Genomic DNA, 22,119 nt, shown 5'->3' with positions numbered 1-22,119 from the left:
AAATATTTGTTGAATGAATGAGCCATGTATAATGAGATTAAGATGATCAGAAGTTGAACATTTCCAAGGTATGAACGAATGAATGTCCTGCATGAATAGTTTTGAAAACACACATTGTACCTACAGCAGGCTTATATCCAAACCAAACAAAAGGCAGGAAAAGAACAGAAAGATAGCATCACTCAAGTAATTCAGCAACAGGTTAGAAACTAAAAGACACACAGTTCTAACTTAGGCCTTGCCTTTATCTTAGTTTTTTATTTTGAGTGAAACACCCTCAGCTTTAATATTCCTGTCACACTCACACAACTCCTTTTCTTCCCATTTGCCTTCTTTCATTCTACAAACCTCCTACTTACCTATTCCACTCCCATTATTATCATATTTGCTTTCCTATAATATAATCAGATAAAACTCAAATAAAGTGGGACTATACTATGAAAATTTTTAAAAATATATTTATTAACAACTAAAAACTTAACAAATAAAGAAACATAGATATGAAATTTTAATCTGAAAAATCTTAAGGTAGTACTCATTTTCTGACTAAATAAAATCTAAGCCTACAAAGATATTTTTGTATCACTACTTGCCCCCAAAATTATAGTATAATTTCATCTATATATCAGTTCATAAAATTCTTGTTGTTTTTTAAAGAATTTAAATTTAAAGAATTTCTCACATTCTTTACTTGTTGGAAGGTATAATATTTTGCTTCTTATGCATGGCTTTTGTTTGCTTTCATACTTAGTTTTCTAATCAAGTTTAAAATGTAGCAATACTTGCCTAAAATCTAAGTGAATTAAGATCTGGCCTTTGGGGCCATAACAAGAATAGCTCCTTTTTACCCACATGTACAAAAATATTTATAGTAGCTCTTTTTGTAGTGGCAAAGAATTGGAGATTGAGAGGCTGCCCATCAATTGGGGAATGGCTGAACAAGTTGTGGTATATGAATGTAATGGAATACTATTGTGCTGTGAGAAATGATGAGCAGGCAGACTTCAGAAAAACCTGGAAAGACTTGTATGGTCTGATGCTGAGTGAAGTGAGCACAACCAGGAAACTATTGTTCACAGTAACAGCCACATTGTGCAATGACTAATATTGATAGACTTAACCCTTCTCAGCAATACAAGGATCTAAGACATCTCCAAAGGCCTCATGATAAAAAATGCCATTCACATGCAAAGAAAGAACTATGGAGTTTGAATGCAGATCGAAGCACACTATTTGCTATTTTTTTTCTCCTGTTGTGTTTTGTTTCCTCTTTCTGGTGGTTCCTCCTATTGGTTCTAATTCTTACTTACAACATCACTAATGTGAAAATATGTTTAATAGGAATGTATATGTATAGCCTGTATCAGATTGCATGCCATCTTGAGAAGAGAGGTGGGGAAAGAGGAGGAGAAAAATTTAAAACTCAAAAGCTTATGGAAGTGATTGTTGATAAAGCAAAATAAATTAATTGTCACCTAAAAAAAAAAAAGAATAGTTCCTTTTTGATCTTTCCTAGAAGTATATAAGCCCCTTGACTCCCCTCTCTCTTCCCTAGTACATAATAATGGATATCCAAGGGCTGGCCTCAGAGTGTGGATGATTTAAGTTCAAGTCAAAGACTATATTTGATACATATCTAACTTGAGGCAGCTAGGTAGTACAGTAGATAGAGTGTTAGACCTGGAGCCAGGAAGACCTGAGTTCAAATCCTGACTAAGATACTTAATAGCTATGTGACTAGCAAGGCATTTAACCTTTCTGCCTCAGTTTCCTCATCTGTAAAATGTGTATGACAGCACTTACCTCCTAGGGTTGGTGTGAGGATCAAAGGAAATATATGCACAGTGCTTTCCAAACCTTTAGAGTGCTATATAAATGCTAGCTATTATTTATTTGTTATTAATTTTATTTATTATTTTATTTGTTAATTAATATTATTTGTTACTATCACAAGTCCTTTAAATTTACAGTATTGCAGGAAACTCTCTAAGATCATAAATTGCAGAATAGCTGCTGATTTAAATTGGTAGAAAATTTCCTCACTGGAAGCTTCCTATGCCAATGAAATCACAGGTACAGCCCAAAAATAAATATGATAGATATAAACATAAATATGAATGTAAGTATAGAGACAGTTACATGACTATGTATTGTTAAATGTGATGCTGCAAAAAAAGGAATAGACAAAAAAAGACCTTAAGTAGCTAAATATTTCAGGCTTTGTAATTAGAATTTACAAAACGGAAAAATAGGCATAATATCTGAACACAAAAGAACTTTCAGAGTCAGGATTCATAGACCAGTCTGTAAATTCATACAAGCATGGATAAAAACTCTTTGCCCATCCATGTCTATCCAAATCTTCTCTTCTCCAACAGAAGTATCCCCAGATCTTTAATCTGATTCTCATGACACTTCTCTAATCCTTTTACCACCTTTGACTACTCTGTGTTCTCTTAACTTAGAGCAGGTCTGCACAATACACGGCCTGAAGCCTGCCTGCAGATCAAAGGATTTTCAGGAGCCCCAGAAAAATATACGGTTGCCACTCCCTGACATTCCTGTTTGTCACGTGACCCATAGCAACCAAACATAGGCAATCTGTCTCTAGTCTAATCTGTCACGTAACCCACAGTAACCAATCATGGGCAGTCTGTCTCTATAGTTTACAGGTTGTGCAGGTCTAGCTCTGAGAGACCCTTCCCAAAACATGTCATGTTGAATGGAAAATAATACTACATACATGGTCTAATTAGGGTAGAACTATTTTCTTCTCTCTCTCTCTCTCTTTTTATGGGCAGGGCTGCCAGGTTAACAAATAACAAGGAAATGAGATAATAAATGACTTTAACAAGGGAATTTTACAAGATAAACTCATGAAAATCACCTGTTTTTACATGTTACTTGAAAAAGACCAAGAACTAAGAGAAAGAAAAATAGGCAATATTTACAAATATTTTAATACTATAAGGATCTCTAATTTATAATTAGTACTACTTCCAACAATGAAGATTATAAGCCCACCACAAATTAGTAGATGGTCCCAAAAAAGAGGCAATGGCAAAAAAAAAAAAATATTGCTAAACCTCTCCAAATTTAGTCAGGACATTTCTCAAGTGATAAAAATATAGTCCATCACTGGGTGGATACTTAAAAAGTCTTGCAAGTTTGCTGGAACCTTGGCAAGCTTGACAAACTTGTGTGCTATCTGCCTATCCTCTAAGAATCCAGAGTCATATTCATGCCATAATAATACACTGCACTGAACTTTATAGCAGAGAATCAGTTATAAAAATGACCAGAAAAAAAACTAAATATATGTTGGTATTAAACTACGAAAGCACATATATAATGACTTTAAAAGTTTTTTTTTCTTTTAACATAAAGGAAGAACCAAATAACTGCAGAGATATTCCCTGTACATTCTTAAAATAATCTATTACAATAAAAGTGTCAGTACCTCACATATTAATTTATAGATCTCATATAATACTAATGAAAATACTGACTTCTGGGTCATGTTGAGTAAAAGAGATGGCAGACTACAATTTTCTCTGATCCCTACAACCTCTCAAAACTCTCCAAAACAGAAATTATCCACCAAAGATAGAGCAACTTCAGTTGTTTTTATAGTCTAGGACACCCAGAAACCAAAAGAAGATTTTTAAACTCTCCCCAAGCCCAACAAAAGATGTCCACTGACTCTGAGCTCACTTAGCACCCAACCACCCTGTTCTCACTCTACCAGCAGCAAGGTTGCACTAAAGACCCAAGGACACAATACAGGCTTACATCAAAAACCACCTTATGCCCCAGTCCTCCTTCCCTCTTTCCAATGCCATGGATAGCGCCGTTCCAGGTTGTAGAAGTTTCCTTAGGCTTCAACAGCCAACTTGGTCACAGCCCTTAGGGAACAAAAGCCTGCCAGAGGTTATAACCCAGAAGCACCATCACTGTAAAGCTCTGAACTATCAGTGCCAGAAAATCCATGCTCTAAATTGCCAGTGCTAAGCCAGAAAATTGAGGAACAGAGGCAGTGGGACAGGTCACCAGAAAACACTGTGCATGTAAGGGCTGTGTAGCCTTCCATCAAGCCTGAGGGAAAGAGCATAATATCCAGCTGAAGCCAGTTCTGAACACATTAAAGTCAATGGAGGAGAGACCTAGGCTGGGAACTGTGAATTGCCCAGCACTAGAGAAGTCAGAGACATTGAGATCAAGCCCTCAAGGAAATCATAATCAGAGGGGAGAGAGTCAGGATGTGAATGAAAAGGAAAATAAAGTAGGGGATGGAGGAGGGGATCCTAAAAGTGCCCAAGATTTCAGGAAGAAAATTCTGAGACTTTAAACATAAACAGATAAATTAACAGGAAGAATAACTACAGAGGGATGTCCTCTGAATCTAGTAAACAAGTTCAGTCCTCTATGAAGAAACACTGCAATATAAACAAAAATGATCAAACATCTGATGAGGCAGAAGACCCTGTGAAATCTGAGAACATGAAACCCATTATTTCTAAGTAGTTTAAAAGAGAAATGATAATTATGAGAGCAGAATTTATGTCTTTTACAGCAAAAATAATGAGATAAACAGAAAAACTCAAATCTGCAATGGCAAACCTCACCAAAGAAACAAAAGGGAAACAATAGATTGGGAACGCAAATACGCAGAAAAGAAGAAGAAAAACAAAAAACAAGAACATAAAAGAAAACTTGTGCATTCTACAAGTAACACGTACTGAACTCAAAGACAGGATACACAGATATAACCTCTAAGGATCATTGGTCTCCCAGAAGAACACAACAGGACCAGAAAACCCTAACACTATAATGAAGGAAATAAGAGAACTTCCCAGGAAATTTAAGCATAGGAAACAAAATTCCAATTGAAAGAGTAAACAGTTCACCTCCGGAAAACAAAAACAAAAACAAAAACGAAGTCTGCAAACTCCAAGACACATAGTAGTTAAATTTAACTTCAATTCAAAGACAACAAATTCTACAAACCATCAGGAGAATGACCTTCAAATACCAAGGAGAGGACATTCAAATAACGCAAGACTATTTTGCATTCATTAGAAAAGAGAGAAGGGAAAGGGATGTGTTCCAAAAAGCAATGAAGTCATAATGTAACCCAGGGTGACCTATCCTGCAAATTTGAGGCTAACCATACAAGACAAAAATGAACATTCGAGATAAAATGATCAAATTTTTATTAACTATAAGCAATTCTTAAAAGAAGAAATCTAAGATCTCTAGAGCTATAAGAAAAACATTCTCTAATTCCTTAATAATTAGAAAAATGTAAATTAAAGCAATTCTGAGGTTGCACTTTCCACCCATCAGACTGGCAAAATTTACAAAAAAGAAAAATGACAAATGTTCTAGGTTCTTTGGGAAAAGAAGCACACTGACAGACTGTTGGTAGAGTTATGAACTGGTCCATTCATCTTGAAAACTATTTTGGAATTATGTCCAATAAGTCATTAATCAATATGCATCCTCTGACCACCAACACTCCCCTCCCCCAAAAGAAATTTACTACTTGGCCTGTTTTCCAAAGAGATCAAAAAAGGAGGAAAACATCCCAAATGTACAAAAATATAAATAGCTGTTCTTTCTAGTGTCAAAGAACTCACTGTAATTTCTTTTGATTAATGAGTACAAGGGATTAGAAGAAACAAATTTAAAAAAATTTAAAGCTAAAAGGCAAGAACATAAATGAGAAACTATATTTAAAAGTTGAGGACTCAACCTTCCAAATTTCAAAATATACCCTATAGTAATATTTATGAAAATGGTTACTGGATTAAAAAAATAGAAAGACAGATCAATTGTACAGAATGGAAAACACAGAAAAAAAGAATCAAATATCCACGTTTGTTGTTTGTAAATTCAAGATTATAAAATACAATAATAAGAAATAACTTCAATAAAATTATTTTAAAATTTGAAATAATATGATAAAAATGACTATAGGGCTAGACATCACACTGTATACAATAATAAAGCCCATCTGCATCAATGGTCTAAACATTTTTTAATTAGAAAAAAATTGAAAAGGATAGTATTTATCACACTTGTAGAAAGATACATTTTTAAATCTATCAAACAAACAGAAACATTACAGGAAGAAAAAATAAATGAATTCCACTATGTAACCATTTTAAAAATTCTGCACAACAAAAATAAATTTTAAAAAGTGAAAGTTTAAGATTTTTAGCAGGAAATACATTTAGCAAAAATCCGAAATCCAGATTCTTTGAGGAACTCATAAAAATGTATAAGAGTTAATGTTCAATCCTCAATGGATAGCAAAGGACAGAAATAATTTATGAAAGTGGAAACACAAACTGTACAGACTGCCATGGGGAAAAAATTTCCAAACAACAAAAGCAATTAAGTTTAAAATAATTTTCAAGGTCACCGTGTCATTATTCTGTATGTTACAAAAAAAAATGAAAATGAAAAAAATTCAATGATGTCAAGAGTGTGGGGAAAGAGGCACTCTATTACAACTGTTGGAATTATAATTTGGCGCTATTTTTTTAGAAAGCAATCTTGGCAATGCTTCATAAAGAACTACAAAACTGACTATAACCTTTTACCCAGTGAACTCATTAATAGGGGTATACTCTAAGTTTACAAGCAAATTTCTAAAAAATTTGTACAAGTAATGTACAGTTAAACTGTGAACTGGTTTGGCCATCTTGGGGAATAATTTGGAACTATGCCCCAAAGGTTCTTAAAATATGCATAGTCCTTGACTCAGAAATATCACTCTAAGGTTATTGCTAGGTCTCTATCCCAAAAGAGCAAAGGAAAAATTTCCAAATGCACATAAAATATTTATAAGAGTTCTGATTACCTTGGTAAAGAACTGGAAACAGAGGCACTATCCATCAACTGAGGGATGGCTAAACAAGTTATGGTATAGGAATGGGATAGAATACTATTATGATACAAGAAATGATGAAGGGAATGAGGTTTTTTAAACTGAATTGTATTTTTTTTCAGTTCCAAATTCTCTCCCTGCCCTTCCCCTACTCATTCAGAAATCAAGAAAAATAAAACTCATTACAAATATAGTCATACAAAAGAAATTCTCACATCAGCCATGTCAAAAAGAAAAAAGAAAGAAAAGTAACTTTTTCAATCTGCACTCCAAGTCTATCAGCTCGCTATCTGGAAGCAGATAGCATGCTTCATCATGAGTCCTCTGGAATTGTGGTTGGTCATTGCACTGATCACAGTTCTTCAGTCTTTCAAAGTTGTTTCTCATTATAATACTGCTGTCATTGTATAAAATGTTCTGTTTATTCTGCTTCACTTCACTTTGTATTAATTTATACAAGTCTTCCCAGGTTTTTCTGAAACCATCAAAGGGGGATGGTTTTCAAACAGGCCCTCTCAAGACATTTATCTCAGAGGAAGTTTTCTCTCAAGTCCTCAGAAGTCTGTGTCTCTTCTTAAGCATTTTTATCTTAAAGGTTACTGGTTTGCAGCAGTGTTCTTTTCAAAAATTTTCTTTCTCTGACCTTTTCAGTAACCCAAAGATCTCTCAAAAATTACCTTGTTCTCAAAATATCAACTCTCCCCTTAAATGTATTGGTCATTACCTCAACTGGTATTCTACAGGTGAAAATTTTCACATTAGTGTAATGTATACCTTAGCAAGAAAACTAACATTATGATAAAAGCTTTGACCAGGAAAAGAAAAAAGAAAATCATACAGTATAAGCCAGTTTATTTTCTCCTTGTACTGCTTTCCATTAAACCAGAAAGACTTTCAATAAAAATGGGCACATGGGTTTCTATCCATGGAAATTCTTACCTAAAATTACCATCAGTCATTTTGTAAACCACTGAGTACAAGAGAAATGAAAGCCAATATTTAGAAAATCATTGCTATTTTAATAGCTCTTCATTTTTTATGCTGTACTTAAAAAAAGTTCTGAAAAGAGTAACAAATTCTTCTAAAGTGTTTTTAATGGGTTTAATCTTTACCAATATTAATGGAAAATCTGTCAAAAAGAAAAATATTTGGTTCAATGCAAATGTTCATTAGTATTTACAGGAGAAAGTATGCAAGAAGAACATTTAAAATGGATTTAGGTGTAGGATCAGTGAAAAAGTTTGGAAATCAAGAAAAATATACACAGAGTAGCTTAGCTATGCAGCAAATAAAATTGTTGATAGTAAGTTCAATGTAAAAATCTGAACTTAGAAAAAGAACAGGAGATTTTTAAAAATGAAATTATTGTAAAACATATTTTCCAAACTAATAACTTTGGTATGGGATCAAAACAAGAAAAAAATGTACTATATTATAACTGTATACGTTTAATAATAATTATGTTGACCAATAAGGCATCTAGGATCTGTAGGCAGAAGATGAATGCAAAGATTGACTTGAAAAGCTTTATCTCATGGCTCTTTGAGGCCATCATGTATTGCATGATTTAGACAAAACCTTTGCCAAGGTCTTCCGTATTATAGTTAGCTGAATGTGACCAAATTATTCACCACTACATACACACACAAACACACACACAACATTGCATTATTGAAATCATTTATACATTTTTGGCACATAGGTTAAAAGTATCTCTGAACTTGTTGCAATATATTTATAGTATTTAACTTAATCAGAGTCAAATTAGATCTTCCCAAAAAAGTTTGTAATCATCTAACTTCAGATCAGTGGGAGAAAGGACAGAGGGATGGTGGTAAGGTAAATGGAATGTTTCAATTGGACTCACATGGCAGAATAAAATTGGCTAAGCTAACAATGACATTTTGTGCTGGGGAGTTTGTTTTTTTTTAACCTCTTTCTTAGATCAGAATATACTAGTAGTTTAACTTGTGATCTAAACCAGTTATCAGTAAGAATAAATCACTATTCCACAAGGCATGGCCTCATCTTTCAATTCTGATTTCTAAATTCTATAATATCACACATTTTTCTCCCTTTGATTTCACTGTCATTCAATACTTGCACACACACTGATACATGTAGGCACAAACATAGACATCATGGTATCAATGCTAAAGCATAAAAGGAATACATTACATAAGAATTAAATTCCATTCTAGGAACTTTTTGTTCAAGTTAGTCTTTCAACATCAATGGTTTATATCACTAGTCATTGATCCAAATTAGTTTTTAATTTTGAAAAATATTTTAAAATAATTTCTGTTTGTTTCACTGAAACATCTATTTTTTGTTTTACAACCTGCTAAAAATCGTTCTTAATTTTTTAAACATGTATAATTCTGCGTCTTTGGTATACTGCTATCAATAAACTCCTAGAATACTATAAGTCATATCTTATTTATCTTTGTCTCTCCCTGCAGTGCCTATTAGCTACATTACAATGCCTGGATTTCAAGGACCTCCATAATCCATCAAAACATTCCTTTCTAACCTCATTCCATATAGATTTTCTCCATACACTCTTTACTCCAGGCAAACCAGGAAATTGATCACTTTCCTTATTTACTCCCAGACTCTCCTTCCTCCATGACTTTGCGCTGTTCCCTATACCTAGAATCTCTCAAACTCTTCAACTGGTGAATTTCTACTTACCCTTTAAAGTCCACTTCAAATGCTACTCCTTCCAGGAATTCATCCCTCGCTCTCCCATTAAGTCATCACTTTCCCTATCTCAGTTCTCATAGAGCACAACTTTGTTTGTACATCCCCTTCTATACTAACTTCATATTATTATTATTAGATTATAGTTCTGGTGTACGTGTCACTGGATTCTAAGTTCTATGAAGAAAGTAAGCAAGGCCTTGCTTAATTTTTTTTAATCTATTTCAGACACAGCAGAGAGTTATGCTGACAGGAGAAAACTGATGTCTATTGACTTGAATTACTGAGAGATTAAGGCATTTTCTCAACAGCTAACGAGTAACAAAGAATATATTTGAACCCAGGTCTTCTGACTCTAAATCCATTGATCTGTCTTTTTATACCACACTGAATCAGAACTGGGATGATATTCTAACCCTCCCCCACTCAAAAAACAAAAACTGCCACAACTTGACAAGAACCTCCAAACCAAGTCAATATATGCATTGATACCTGAGGACTACAAGAGGAAGATGGATACAAGACATGATGGCAAAAAGTATATTGAAAAACATGGTCAGGATCAATGAAAAACACTAAAGAGTACACAAACATCTCACAAGTGTATATGTTGAATACTTCTTCAAGAACAGTTGAAAGGTGCTGGATATGAAATAAAAAAAATGTCAAAAATAAAACCTAACTCTATCTTAACAGACTGGAAGTGATTAGTTTCCAATGTGAGAATGATTTCAGAACCAAATGTCTGTGTACAGGAAAACCTTCAATTAGCTAAAGCAAATGTTAAAATAAATACCATAAAAAGTATAAAGACGGGGGGAAATATTGTATATAATCATTATTCAAATGTTATTGATGCAAAAAAATGGAACATACAAACTACACTGATGGCAAACGATTATCACCATTTTCTTTAGGAGCTTAACTAGATAAAACAAATTCCACATCAAAGAAATTAGAAGAATGCAGAAAACACCTCCATCAACAAACATCTCATCTCCTTGCCAAGCAGAGAGACATAGATGTCAAGGGCAGTATCAGTTCAAAATATAAACATATTTGCAAAATGTGAAGAGAAGAGCGTTGGAAGATCACAAGGGATATCATCTCACAAAACAATGAAGAGCAATTAAAGGAAAAACAAGTTTGTAGAAAATTTGATGTGAAATGCAACTAAGTTCAATCACTGTAAGAGCACATAAAGATGAAAGCGTCAGCAAGCAACAAAAAAATCACAAAATGCAAAAGATTTGACAGTCTTTCTCTAGCAATCTATTTTCATCATTTTGATGACAAGGGAACCACATTTGGAGTCAGTGTGTATGTGTGTTTATGTATGTGTATTCACACATACATACACACATACATATATGCGAATGAAGTAGAAATAACACTTAAGATGGAACACAGGAAGAACAGCTGGATCTGATCAAGTACATACAAGATATATGTGTGACTGGCAACATAATTTTGAAAGCAGTGAAACATTCATTTTAAAAACATCTGAAAAATTCGAAGATGAAAAAACGTCAAATGATGGGGGGGAAGGAATATAAGACAACAGATCATTAAAAAAAGTGATCTAGATGACATTAGTAACCATTAACACATATCACAATCTCATCTTAGTAAGAACAATGCACGTGCATGTCAAGAATTTCCTTTATGAAAATAAGTGAAGGAAATAAAAAGGTTTTCATAAATGGTTTTCTATATCAGATAATACTTTTATAAACACATAATTAATGGAAAGTTGTAGAGAATACAAGATTTAGTTATGTGTATATTAATATAAAAACATTTGATTCAATAATGTATTTCTTGATCTAGAGCTGGAAGGTATTTCTAGTACCTTAGGAGTAAACTAAAGCAGTTTTCCTCAGTGACCCGGAGTATCATTATCAAGCATGGCATAAAATAGGATACCAATGCCCAATGAAAGTATTTTATCAGTGTCTTAAAGAATATCTTTTACAAAATCCAAATGGAAGAATTCTTTGCTACAGATGTTGAGGACCTCCAGATGTTACTGTTTGCACATGAGATTATACTGACTGCATCAAAGCCTACAACTCCACAGAACCTTCTCAATGAGCTCCAGAACCACTCAAAAAAAAATCAGCCTAACAATACACAGAGGAAAAAAAATATGAATCAAGAATGTCTTTTGTAGGCTATATTACACAATTTTTTGGATAGACTACTGAGTTAAGTCCAGTTCATTTAACATGGACAGCAAATTAAGCCTAACACTGAATTAGAAAAAAAAAAAAAGAGAGTGGAACTAGATCAAATTTTTGAAACTGTCGTGCTTTCAATGGTCCCTAGTTGTCCATGACATGGAAACTCATATTTTTAATGCCAATATTCTTCAATTGCTATTGAGCAATAAATATTGGAACATAATAATCTCCAAAGAATCAAAATTTCATGTGATGCAAAGAGCAACGCAGAAAAATACCTGGTGGGTATGATTAGGCTGCATTATATTACAAATGTTGACTTCCACACAATAAATGACACTAAAGATACCCAGGAACTGTATGATTGGAAAAGGTCAGTCATGAATCAAGAGCAAGGAATAATAGGATGACTCTGGTACCCCAGTAATATTAAAAGACCTAGAGAGGAAGGATATTGGAATGTTGCACAAGCCTCCATAGATTAACTATGGAAAGTCAGGGGTAAGGATCACAAAATGAAGAGTGGAAGCATTGTAATCTGTACCACTGAAAGGAATACCAACTTCAATAAGATCCACTGGAGAAATGAAATATAAAGAAGTGTTCTCTCTCACAGTCTCTTTCCCTCCTTCTGCACTGTCTCCCACAGACCTCTTCTTTTTTCCCTTTCTTTCTTCTTCCTACTCTCTCCCTTTCCCTTCTCCCTTCCCCCACCTCCCATGCTATTTCCTCTAATAGATTATAGTACAGAAACATTTTAAAATTTGATACTTTTATTGAAAGGGCACACTTTTATGTTCTGCGTTAACATCAATAGATGACTTCATTTAAAAATTATGTGAGTTAAACATTTTATCCATCTCTTTTCTTTCTTTTTTGAGGCAGTTGAGGTTAAGTGACTTGCCCAGAATCACACAGCTAATAAGCATTATGTGTCTCAGGCCAGAGTTGAACTCAGGTCCTCCTGACTCCAGGACCGGTGCTCTATCCACTGTACCGCCTAGCTGCCTTGTATCCATTTCTTAAAAAACAAACACAACAAAAATATAAATGTATTTCCCTTGTGTATTGCCATCAATTCATTTTCTTCTTTGATCCCTGGTATAGATGGAGAGACAAATCTCAAGATCCAGAACTAAATTATGATCTCTCATTTTTTTCTGTGACTATGTCTCAGAATATCTCTCTTTATTCTCAACTTCCTCAGCTAAAAAAAAATAGGTTGGCAGAAGAATATAGTTCAGATATCTAAATGCTAACAATAAAAATAAAAAAAAAAGAACTGTGGACTCACAGAATATTATAAATGAAAAAACCTCATACCACATCTAGTCTAACCCCTTCAGTGACTTGCCCAAGATCACACAGCTAAGAGCTAGCTAGCAAGCTGCAGTACAAGTTCTGGTATCCTGATTTCTGCTCCAGCGTTCTTTCCATTTTAAAGGTAGAAGAAATATTATCATTTTACTTACTTTCCCATGTTCTTTCCTCATGTGGGTTATGTAAACATCTCTCTGAGTGAACAGGCGGTCACACTCCCAGCAGGTCCATCCAGGGTTGGCTACTTTCTTGGATTCAGCTACTTTTTTCACAGGAGATGGCAATTTCTTTTCAAGCTTCTCTTTCCCATTGATGGATTTCGGGTCTTCTTTGTTATGGCTGGCTGAATTTTGAGTTGTAGGCTTAACGCTAAAGGGCAGGTTTATTCCCAAGTTTGGAGGCCCTTCAATACTTTTCAGTGTTCCATGCATAGACTACATGGGGAAAAATGTAGAAATCACATCACTAAAAGTATAAACGTTTTCTTAAAAACAATACATTAATCCGTTATCAGCTTTTTGCTAGTTTATAAATCACTTTTCCTAAACAAACTCCTTTAAATTATGAGAAATTAAAATGTGCAAAGTTAACTTAAAAAAAAATAATTTGCAACAAAAAGGGGGTACAAAGGATTACTTCGGAAGATGCTACAAATTACATATTTTAATTCCCTATAATCAAAAATAGTTTTGCTATTAAAAAAAAAACCTGGTCCAAATCTAATCTTGCTATGCTACCTTTCCACCAGTTTGTGGCAATTCTCTTTTAAAAAAAAGAGAGGGGAGGTTATTAAGCTAGTTAGCAGGGATGGGATTGGGGAGAAGACCAGTTTTATTAATTTCAATTTCCAGCATAAAAGGATCTTCTTCAAATCTATTCTGATGCCTCTAAAATTCTTGCACCAGCGTAAAATGGTTTCTTTTCTTGGGATTTTAAATCATTTTCTCCCTGATCTTGTTTTGTTATTGTTCCTATTAAGGCTTTTTTAGTCTGATCTTGTGATTTCATTGGTGTGGTAAATTTCTGGTATGTAAACTCCTTCCACTGATGCAGAAGGCTAAATATCAGTAACTTAAAATCTTAAAGAAATGCTCACGGCACAAACAGAGAGATTAAGTGACTTGTTTAGGGTCACAAAGCTAGTATGTGTCTGAGATGAGACATGAACGCAAATCTTTTTGACTCCAAGTCATTCAATCCACTATACTAGCTGCCTCTGTGTAAGCTAAATGACTATTCCTAACATTGTGCCCAGCACATAAAAAGCATACAAAGAGCTTTCTAAATAGATCAATTAATTCACTTTTAGTAAACCTTTTCTTCATAGAAAGTAGAAAGGTAAATTTCCACCTAGCCTTGACGCACATGATCTCAAATTCTCTTGGAATCAAATGAATGAGTAAGGCTGCCTCTTTCTATTCTGTTTTCAAAGCTGTTAAAAACAAGAAAATAAGAAGTGCAAAGGACAGGAAGAGGACAATTTGGGGTTTTAATGAACAACCCACATCTGAACAGGAGCTTTTTGTAATATAAATCTTCCGAGTTTGCTATGACTCCTTTAGACTTACAAGGAAGCCAAAATAATATCCCTAAAATAGTTAATATAAATGCAAGTCTTTTATGTCATTGAAATTTTATACACATATATTGGTTATATAGACAAACACACTTACATAACACATGTATACATTTAACTTCAATAACATAAGAGATTTGCATTTATGTAAACTACTTTAGACACTTCTTTCGATATTGTGTTGTCTAATTACAATCTGACAAAAAAACTTGGAAGATTAATGTGCCAAGAGGCACCTGCTCAAAGTAAGACTGTTCATTATAGTAAAAAAAAAAAAAAAAAGTCTTCTTTCTGTTCTATGTGCTTCCTGTTTTCTTATTTAAAATGTCTGCCCTAATCTTTAGAGGTTAACTATTCCAATGAATGCTACTGGAAAATGCCCATTAATTTTCATGAGATCTAGCCTTGTGCCATAGTAAAATGTTCTTCAAGCATAGAGGATATACCTAACTCTTTCCCCATTGCTTGTACCCTCGTGAGTGGGATTATTTAATTTTTTCAGCACTAGGAGTTTCATTAGTTAAAATGACTACTAATAATCCGATAATGAAAATTGTCTAAATTAAAGTTTTATACCATGTTCCTTTGCAGAGCATAGGGAGAAGGAATGGGTAAGTGACATCCAAAGGCTATGTACTGGGTTCTTTTCAAAATGAAAGACCTATTCCTTTTGTGTTTAAATGGCCATAATAAGCCATACTTTTTCAAAATCAAAAGTCAATGCAAACTTTCTTCAAAGTCCATGATTTCTTTTAAATCATTTAAAACACAAAAGAAAACAAAAAAAAATCATGCTCCTAAAAACCTATAACACATTCTAATTTCAAAATATGAATAGTGAATAAAGAACTAATTCTTGTAATGTAAACCATAACTTGATAACATAATAATATCTAAAGAAAACAAATGAGAAATTCTGACATGGGAGAAGAGGACATGTATGAAGGAAAAATGATTATACTTTGCAACATCTGACAATTTTGTGCATTAATAAAAGTATTATTCATCAGTAACAACTGCTTTTATGTATAATTTCAACCAAATACATTTAAAAATTACTTTTCCCTAGATGCTACAAAAGCAACAATTCTAATAATGTGATCTTAGTTTAAAGTGTATGTGACAAAATTGGGATGCAAGGGTTGTAAATTTATTAGAAAACTTGTCACTTGAACAGATCAAAGCAATGATGGAATTTTGGATTAAATTGGACTAGCAAAGATCTACCTTGCAGATATACCTTGCAATGCTTAAATGAGGAGAGAAAGAGACACTTTCTCTCTCCTATTCCTGATTAATTCCTTTTCCATAAGGACCTACGCAGGTAAAGAAATTTCTGGTGGCAATTAAGTGAAATGGAGGGGTAGCTATGTATGTCTCTTGAAATCTTATCTCTTTCCTATCTTCTCTCCCAAATAAATGTAGTAGTATAAAATATACACGAAATGAGAATGGCAAGAGAATATTCTTATTGTTCTGTATCCTATAGCTCTGTGAAAACTCAGATAAATTAAAATATACTCTCTCCTTGTGCTCATTGGATTTCACCACTCCCTTTCAGTTTCTATTTCCTAGAAACTCATATTCATTCCTCCAGATTCACAATGAATGCAACAAAGACCTTAATCACAACAATGATGACCCCATGTACAGATTTAAAGATGTGTTCTAGAAAGAAAATACATTTAAAACCCTCTTTAAAATATCTGCCTGTAATTTCCCCCCATTTATTTTACATTCAAATATGCGGTAGCAACTAAGTTTTTATTTTCCTCTTTAAGATTTCTGTGAAAGAATTTTTCATAAGCAGATGGTCCTACGAAAAATGACTTTTTAGTGAATGAAAAGTGAACATGTGGAATTTATCTTTAGTTCACTTTATTCACATTTTGTCTTGCTACAACCAGTACCAAGCCAAAGACACACCGCAGTCTCAGAAGAGCATGACTAGGCTAACGGGTTTTGTGAAATAATTTCCTACCTACAATGTGCACTGTTCAGTCATGTTCAAAACAGAGGGCTTCAAAGGCTAAATATCTATTCATCTGGTGACAAAAGCCTAGAATAAATCAGGGACTTCATTTGTTTTTGAAAGTGGCCTGTCTGAAGTTATGAAATTTTACCCAATCTCTAACTATAGCATCATAGTGGAATTAAAATTAAAAGTTCTAGTTTATTTTTTTTAAGAGATAAGACCTTGATTCTATGGAAATTCAGGACTACTTGTTTTTCTTCTAAAAAAAAAGGTGCTTTTAGTATGTCTGAGCACCCAATAAAGGGTATCATCACCTAATCACACAAAGAACAAGATTGCTTAACCAGTCAGACTGGTCATTGGAAAGGTTGGGACTAAAACACTGGCCTTTTGGGGGAAGTCTAAGTAACTCCAAGTGCATTTAGATGCCTGTACCTTTTTTGAAAAGTCCAAATAGGTCATTTATTGGCCAGTTTATTTGCAGGCTTCAAAGAAAGAACCTAAAAAGATCAAGGGATGAATAATACTACAATGAGAATTTAACAACTTAGGTAATAATCAAGAAAAATTTTCATTTTTCTATATATATACATATTCACATCTACATCAATGTTTTCTCTACAAATTTATTAGTTCATGAAACCATAAGGTAGGTACAGTACATACTTCTATGATGTACATAGAAATAGCACATTGCTATTCTTCAGTAAATATTCAATAATAATATTCATAATTGGAATTTCCACTAAAATGAATACTATGTTTTTAAAAAGTTATTTTATAGAATTGTAATTTATTTTTGCTGAAATTTGGGTTATCTACTGACTACTCAAATTCAAGTCATCTGCTGACTACTCAGTATAAAAAAAAACGGCATTTCATATTTCAACTGATTACAAAAGTCTGCAGCTTACTCCTGAATAATTAATGCCTTGCATCCATGCCTATCCTCAATAGTGCATGCTTTAAAATAATTTACAGCCTCAATCTATAACCAATGAATGTATCTGCCAATTAATTTAAAGGATAGGAATTGATAGATGCACACACACCTTGATATGGTCCATCATAAGTTGCTTCTGTGCATATAAAAGGGAACAGTCTGGACACTTGAAAACAGACACCTTCTGGTTTTCAATGTGTTGGTCAAAGTGGCGATACAGCAAGGTTTGCAGAGTAAACACAGTGTCACACATGGAACATTTATATATTATTCTAAAAATAGAAGAAGTGTGGTAAAATAATGTCAGTCAGCCTGATCGCTCAAGTTAAAGGAATTGCGACTTTATAATTTTGCTTTCAGGAAGTACAGGCACAGTGAGAACAAACATACATGATAAAATTAACAACACAGCTTGGCTGAGGAACAAAAACTTTAAAGGCAACTGTTATCAGTCAACATCTGATCAACTTTGTCATTCTAAGTAAAGGAGTAACTACCTGATCTTAGAAGCAAAAAATAATGACCTTTACCCCTCTTACAGGTTTATAAAGTAGCATTGGCCTAATGTTTTGGACTACTAATAGTTGAACAAGCAGGCACACCCAGGATTTTTTAAAGTTGCTTTTGAGCATAAGGGATAGTCCCATGACTACATTATCTCTGAGTGTTGGCATCCTGGCCTTGATGAATAAAATTTGTTAAATTATCTAAGTGGGTTGCTATCCTCTATCTGCCTGAGTTCATAAAATGGACATTCCCTTTTTAAAATTAAAAAAAAAAAATCCACTTCTGTATCTAGTCTCACTACAGTGAATAACTATTCTTTGAAAAAGAAAAATAGAAAATACACACATAAATGTCATTAAGAGGTTTTCAATACCCAAAGGATTTTTTTATTTTGAACAGTTATACTAATCCCTATTAAAAACTATACTGTCACATTTAAGGGGACTACTAGACAATTTATACTATATTCTGCACCTCAGTGGTCATTACCACTGCCACCCATCATCACTTACCAGTGATGCCCTGGACAAGAATTATCTAGAAGAGTTCTGACCTCAAATTCTTCCTACCACCAACCTTCCTCTTGAAACAGATTTTATCAGTCACTTGTCAATGGTTCTACCCACAGTAGGGGACCCTTCTGTCAGCCATTGTTCAAGTCCATGTTGGTCATCATGGGAGGTCCCATGAGAACCTGAACCTTCTTTGAAGGGCTGTGGAATAGGCACAAAGAATTCTATGGGGCAATGAGGAAACCTGATGGAGAAAACAGGAATGTGAAGGTCATGGAATGAAAGAGGGGGGGGGGAAGAGTAGGAGCCCCCCTTGGTTCATCTACGGTGAAAGTTAAGAAGAGAACTTGCACACAAAAATACAAACTCCAGTCTTTCACAAGGCAATTTTTGCCTGTATTTGAAATCCTTCATGGACTACTTCTCATGTTGAAATAATTTTTATAAGATTTTTGCTGTTGGTAGAATTTTTATCTTCTGACATGATTAATTTATAATTTTAATTTGGGGGGTATTTTCTTAAAGTTTTGTATTAAAAAAAACAGATGTCTCATGTAAGAAGTTAAAATTTATCGGCTATTCATAAAAATTTTCAGGATCTAGTCTCACATTTACATTACACTCAGAATGGTGTAATTATATTAAAAAATGTTGTACTTACAGAAAGAACAATAAGTTATTTGATTCTTTTCTTTGGGGAGGTAGAATTTCGAAGGCAGAGAAAGATCATAGGATTTACTTAGTTGGGTACTTTCTGGTATATTTCCCGCCTCCGAAGTATCATAATAATTCTAGTTAAGTTGATAAAACTATACCCCTTGGCCCCTCAGAGAACATTCCGGCGTGGGGAACCTGTGGCCTTGAGGCCATATGTGGCCCTCTAGGTCCTCAAGTGTGGCCCTTTGACTGAATCCAAACTTCATTTCCAAACTGTGAACTTTGGATTCAGTCAAAGGGCCACACTTGAGGACCGAGAGGGTCCAAAGTTCACAGTTTGGAAATGAAGTTTGGATTCAGTCAAAGAGCCACACTTGAGGACCTAGAGGGCCACATGTGGTCTCAAGGCCACAGGTTCCCCACCCCTGTATCTAACCCAAAAAAAGGCACAGGGGTGACTAGAAAATCCATCCCTTTCAGCCATCTTTATTAATCTTCCTCTTCATAAATATCCCATTAGAAAAAAAAAATCACAAGGCAAATTAAGCAAGTAGAAGACACAGTAACGTGTTGGGCTGGAAGACAGAAAAACTGGTTCAAATCTCACCTCTGGCACCTACTAGTGCTGTGACCCTGAGCAAGTCACTTATGCCCTATAGGACCAAGCAAATGCCCAAGACTTATCAACTAAGTCATGAGCTGCTTGTAATCATTTAAGGGTTCCCAAAAAAGAGTATCCACTATGATAAAATGATATATCCTTGGCCTATTGGCCTATTAATTTATTTCACCAGGCAAACAACAGAATCTTTAACTAACCCTAGGAGTGATATAATGCACTCAAAACTTTCCTCAAACTTTACACTTTCCTTTGATATCTACTACACATGCTACTGATACCATCACTTTTTATCACTAGAATGTATTTGTAATTGTCTAAACCATGAAGTGCCTACATCTTTTTTTGTCCCTATGTAATCATTTAAAAAATGTGAGCCAATATTTAAATGTTATGAATAAAATTGGCCCTACCAAAATAAAATTTCTCCATGTCACCATTAAACATTAAAAATCTGAAAATAATATGCCAAATGTTATCACCTATATTACACAAAATTAGAATCACAAATCTAGAATAAATTTTGAGAATCTGCTTACTTCATCAATTATTTCCTATTTTTAAAAGTTTTCATATAATAAATCATGTTCCTTAATTTTTACTTATTTAAACTACAGTGGTATAAGTAGGATATATTTTAAAACCATAATTAACATTTATTTCAAGTGAGGTAGAAAGGATAATGAAACTATGGCTTTATTCATTCATTACTAGGAATAAGAAAAATTATTTTAGTAAAATAAAAATGGTGTTGATTAATAAACCAAACATATAGTATAATATAAATTTCATGATAAAATTTCTGAACATATTTTCCTTTATTCTAATTTATATATAATAAATAACACATGCCATAAAACAATATACTTTTAAAAAAAATTCTTACATTTATCATAGAAAACAAGATTAGAGAAGACAACAGAACACACATTTAAACTATCACTTTGGAATAAAGGGTATTGTGTGTTTACCCTAAAATATGATTTAATGATTCACTATAGTTCCAATTAATGTTGGACAATTTAATTCACCGTACTAAATGATACAAGTTCTGCCTAAACTTCGTAAGTGTAATATGGTTACGAACCCCCAACCTTCTCCCTCAACAAGCAAGCATTATAACAAAGTTTCAAAACAAAAAGATTTAATGCTCCCAAACATGAGAGTTCATATGACTATGTCAACCTTGACTTCCTCTAATTTCCCTCAAAAAAAAAAGATCCAGGATGATGACTACATCACATTCTGAGGAATGGTGAACTTTATTTAATAGCTTTATTTGGGATCACTGAGTAGCTGAAAAATTCTTTATTTCTATGTGTATTTTATGTGTCTTCCACTTTTCTGGAATCCTAATGATTGACTACAAACATATGTGGAGGAAAATGTGCAGTTGTGAGGGGTCCAAACATGTAAACAGTTAGTCAAGTAGGGTGTGTTTTTACATGCACACTAAATCAAATGTCATATGACTAGTCATAACTTGCTGAGACAGCCCTTGTTCATGGGGCCACAAAGACAAGTTACAAAACACAAGATAATCATGATTTTGTGTTTCATATTATCCTACCACTTGTACATTTGTGAAACTAAAACAGATGAGAAGCTAGTTGAGGTGGATATTATTACCCTAGTGAGGATGACCTTTAAGTTTACTTTTTAATAAGCTTATAACTCCACAAAATCCAAATTACCTGTGTTTATTTTTAAAAGTTATTAAACTCAAAAGAAACCACATATGAGACTTTTAAAGTCCCACTAATTGTGTGAAGATTTTTGGATATTACACTAAACAAATATGTAACATAAATTTTACACTTCTACATGTCTGCAGTCACAAGGTTAAATTCAGGCATAATGAAAAACTACTACTATCTTCCTCTTTAGTAAGTAAAATGAACACTGAAAAAGCCACCTTGTTAGAAGCCTCCCCAGGCAATACTTTTTAGTACCTCTTATATGATTATAATCATTTATGCAGTAAAATTTTAGAGTTTATTATCATATGCATGAAACATGCTTGCTGTGTTAAAAATAAATTTAATTCTGAACCAGGCTCTAATATTTAAGGTAGAAAAGTTATTATTACTAGTTATTTTGTCTACACTGGGTTTGATTATATATTGGGCTTGGGAAGTAGGAGTTGTTGAAATATATTTTCTGAAATTTTAAAATAAAATAGTGAATCAAATTTTTTCCACCAAAAATAACTAGGTTTTTAAAAAAAAA

At 33.6% G+C, this 22,119-nt stretch overlaps 1 protein-coding gene across 12 annotated transcripts in view; it reads right to left on the bottom strand.

Moving 5' to 3' along the window:
* Positions 1 to 22,119, bottom strand: part of ZNF532 (zinc finger protein 532) — a 114,897-nt gene that overhangs the window by 13,413 nt on the left and 79,365 nt on the right. For all 12 annotated transcript variants that reach the window (XM_027868885.1, XM_027868881.1, XM_027868887.1 and 9 more), the window contains 2 exons: positions 17,705 to 17,867; positions 13,254 to 13,535 (listed from right to left, as the gene is read on the bottom strand). In XM_027868885.1, the coding sequence (XP_027724686.1) occupies positions 13,254 to 13,535; positions 17,705 to 17,867 (445 nt within the window). The remainder of the gene's footprint in view (positions 1 to 13,253; positions 13,536 to 17,704; positions 17,868 to 22,119) is intronic.

Source organism: Vombatus ursinus, unplaced genomic scaffold (genome assembly GCF_900497805.2).
Source record: "Vombatus ursinus unplaced genomic scaffold, bare-nosed wombat genome assembly UNPS02014791.1, whole genome shotgun sequence".
NCBI lineage: Eukaryota > Metazoa > Chordata > Mammalia > Diprotodontia > Vombatidae > Vombatus > Vombatus ursinus.
This window is presented reverse-complemented; position numbering and strand designations above follow the sequence as displayed.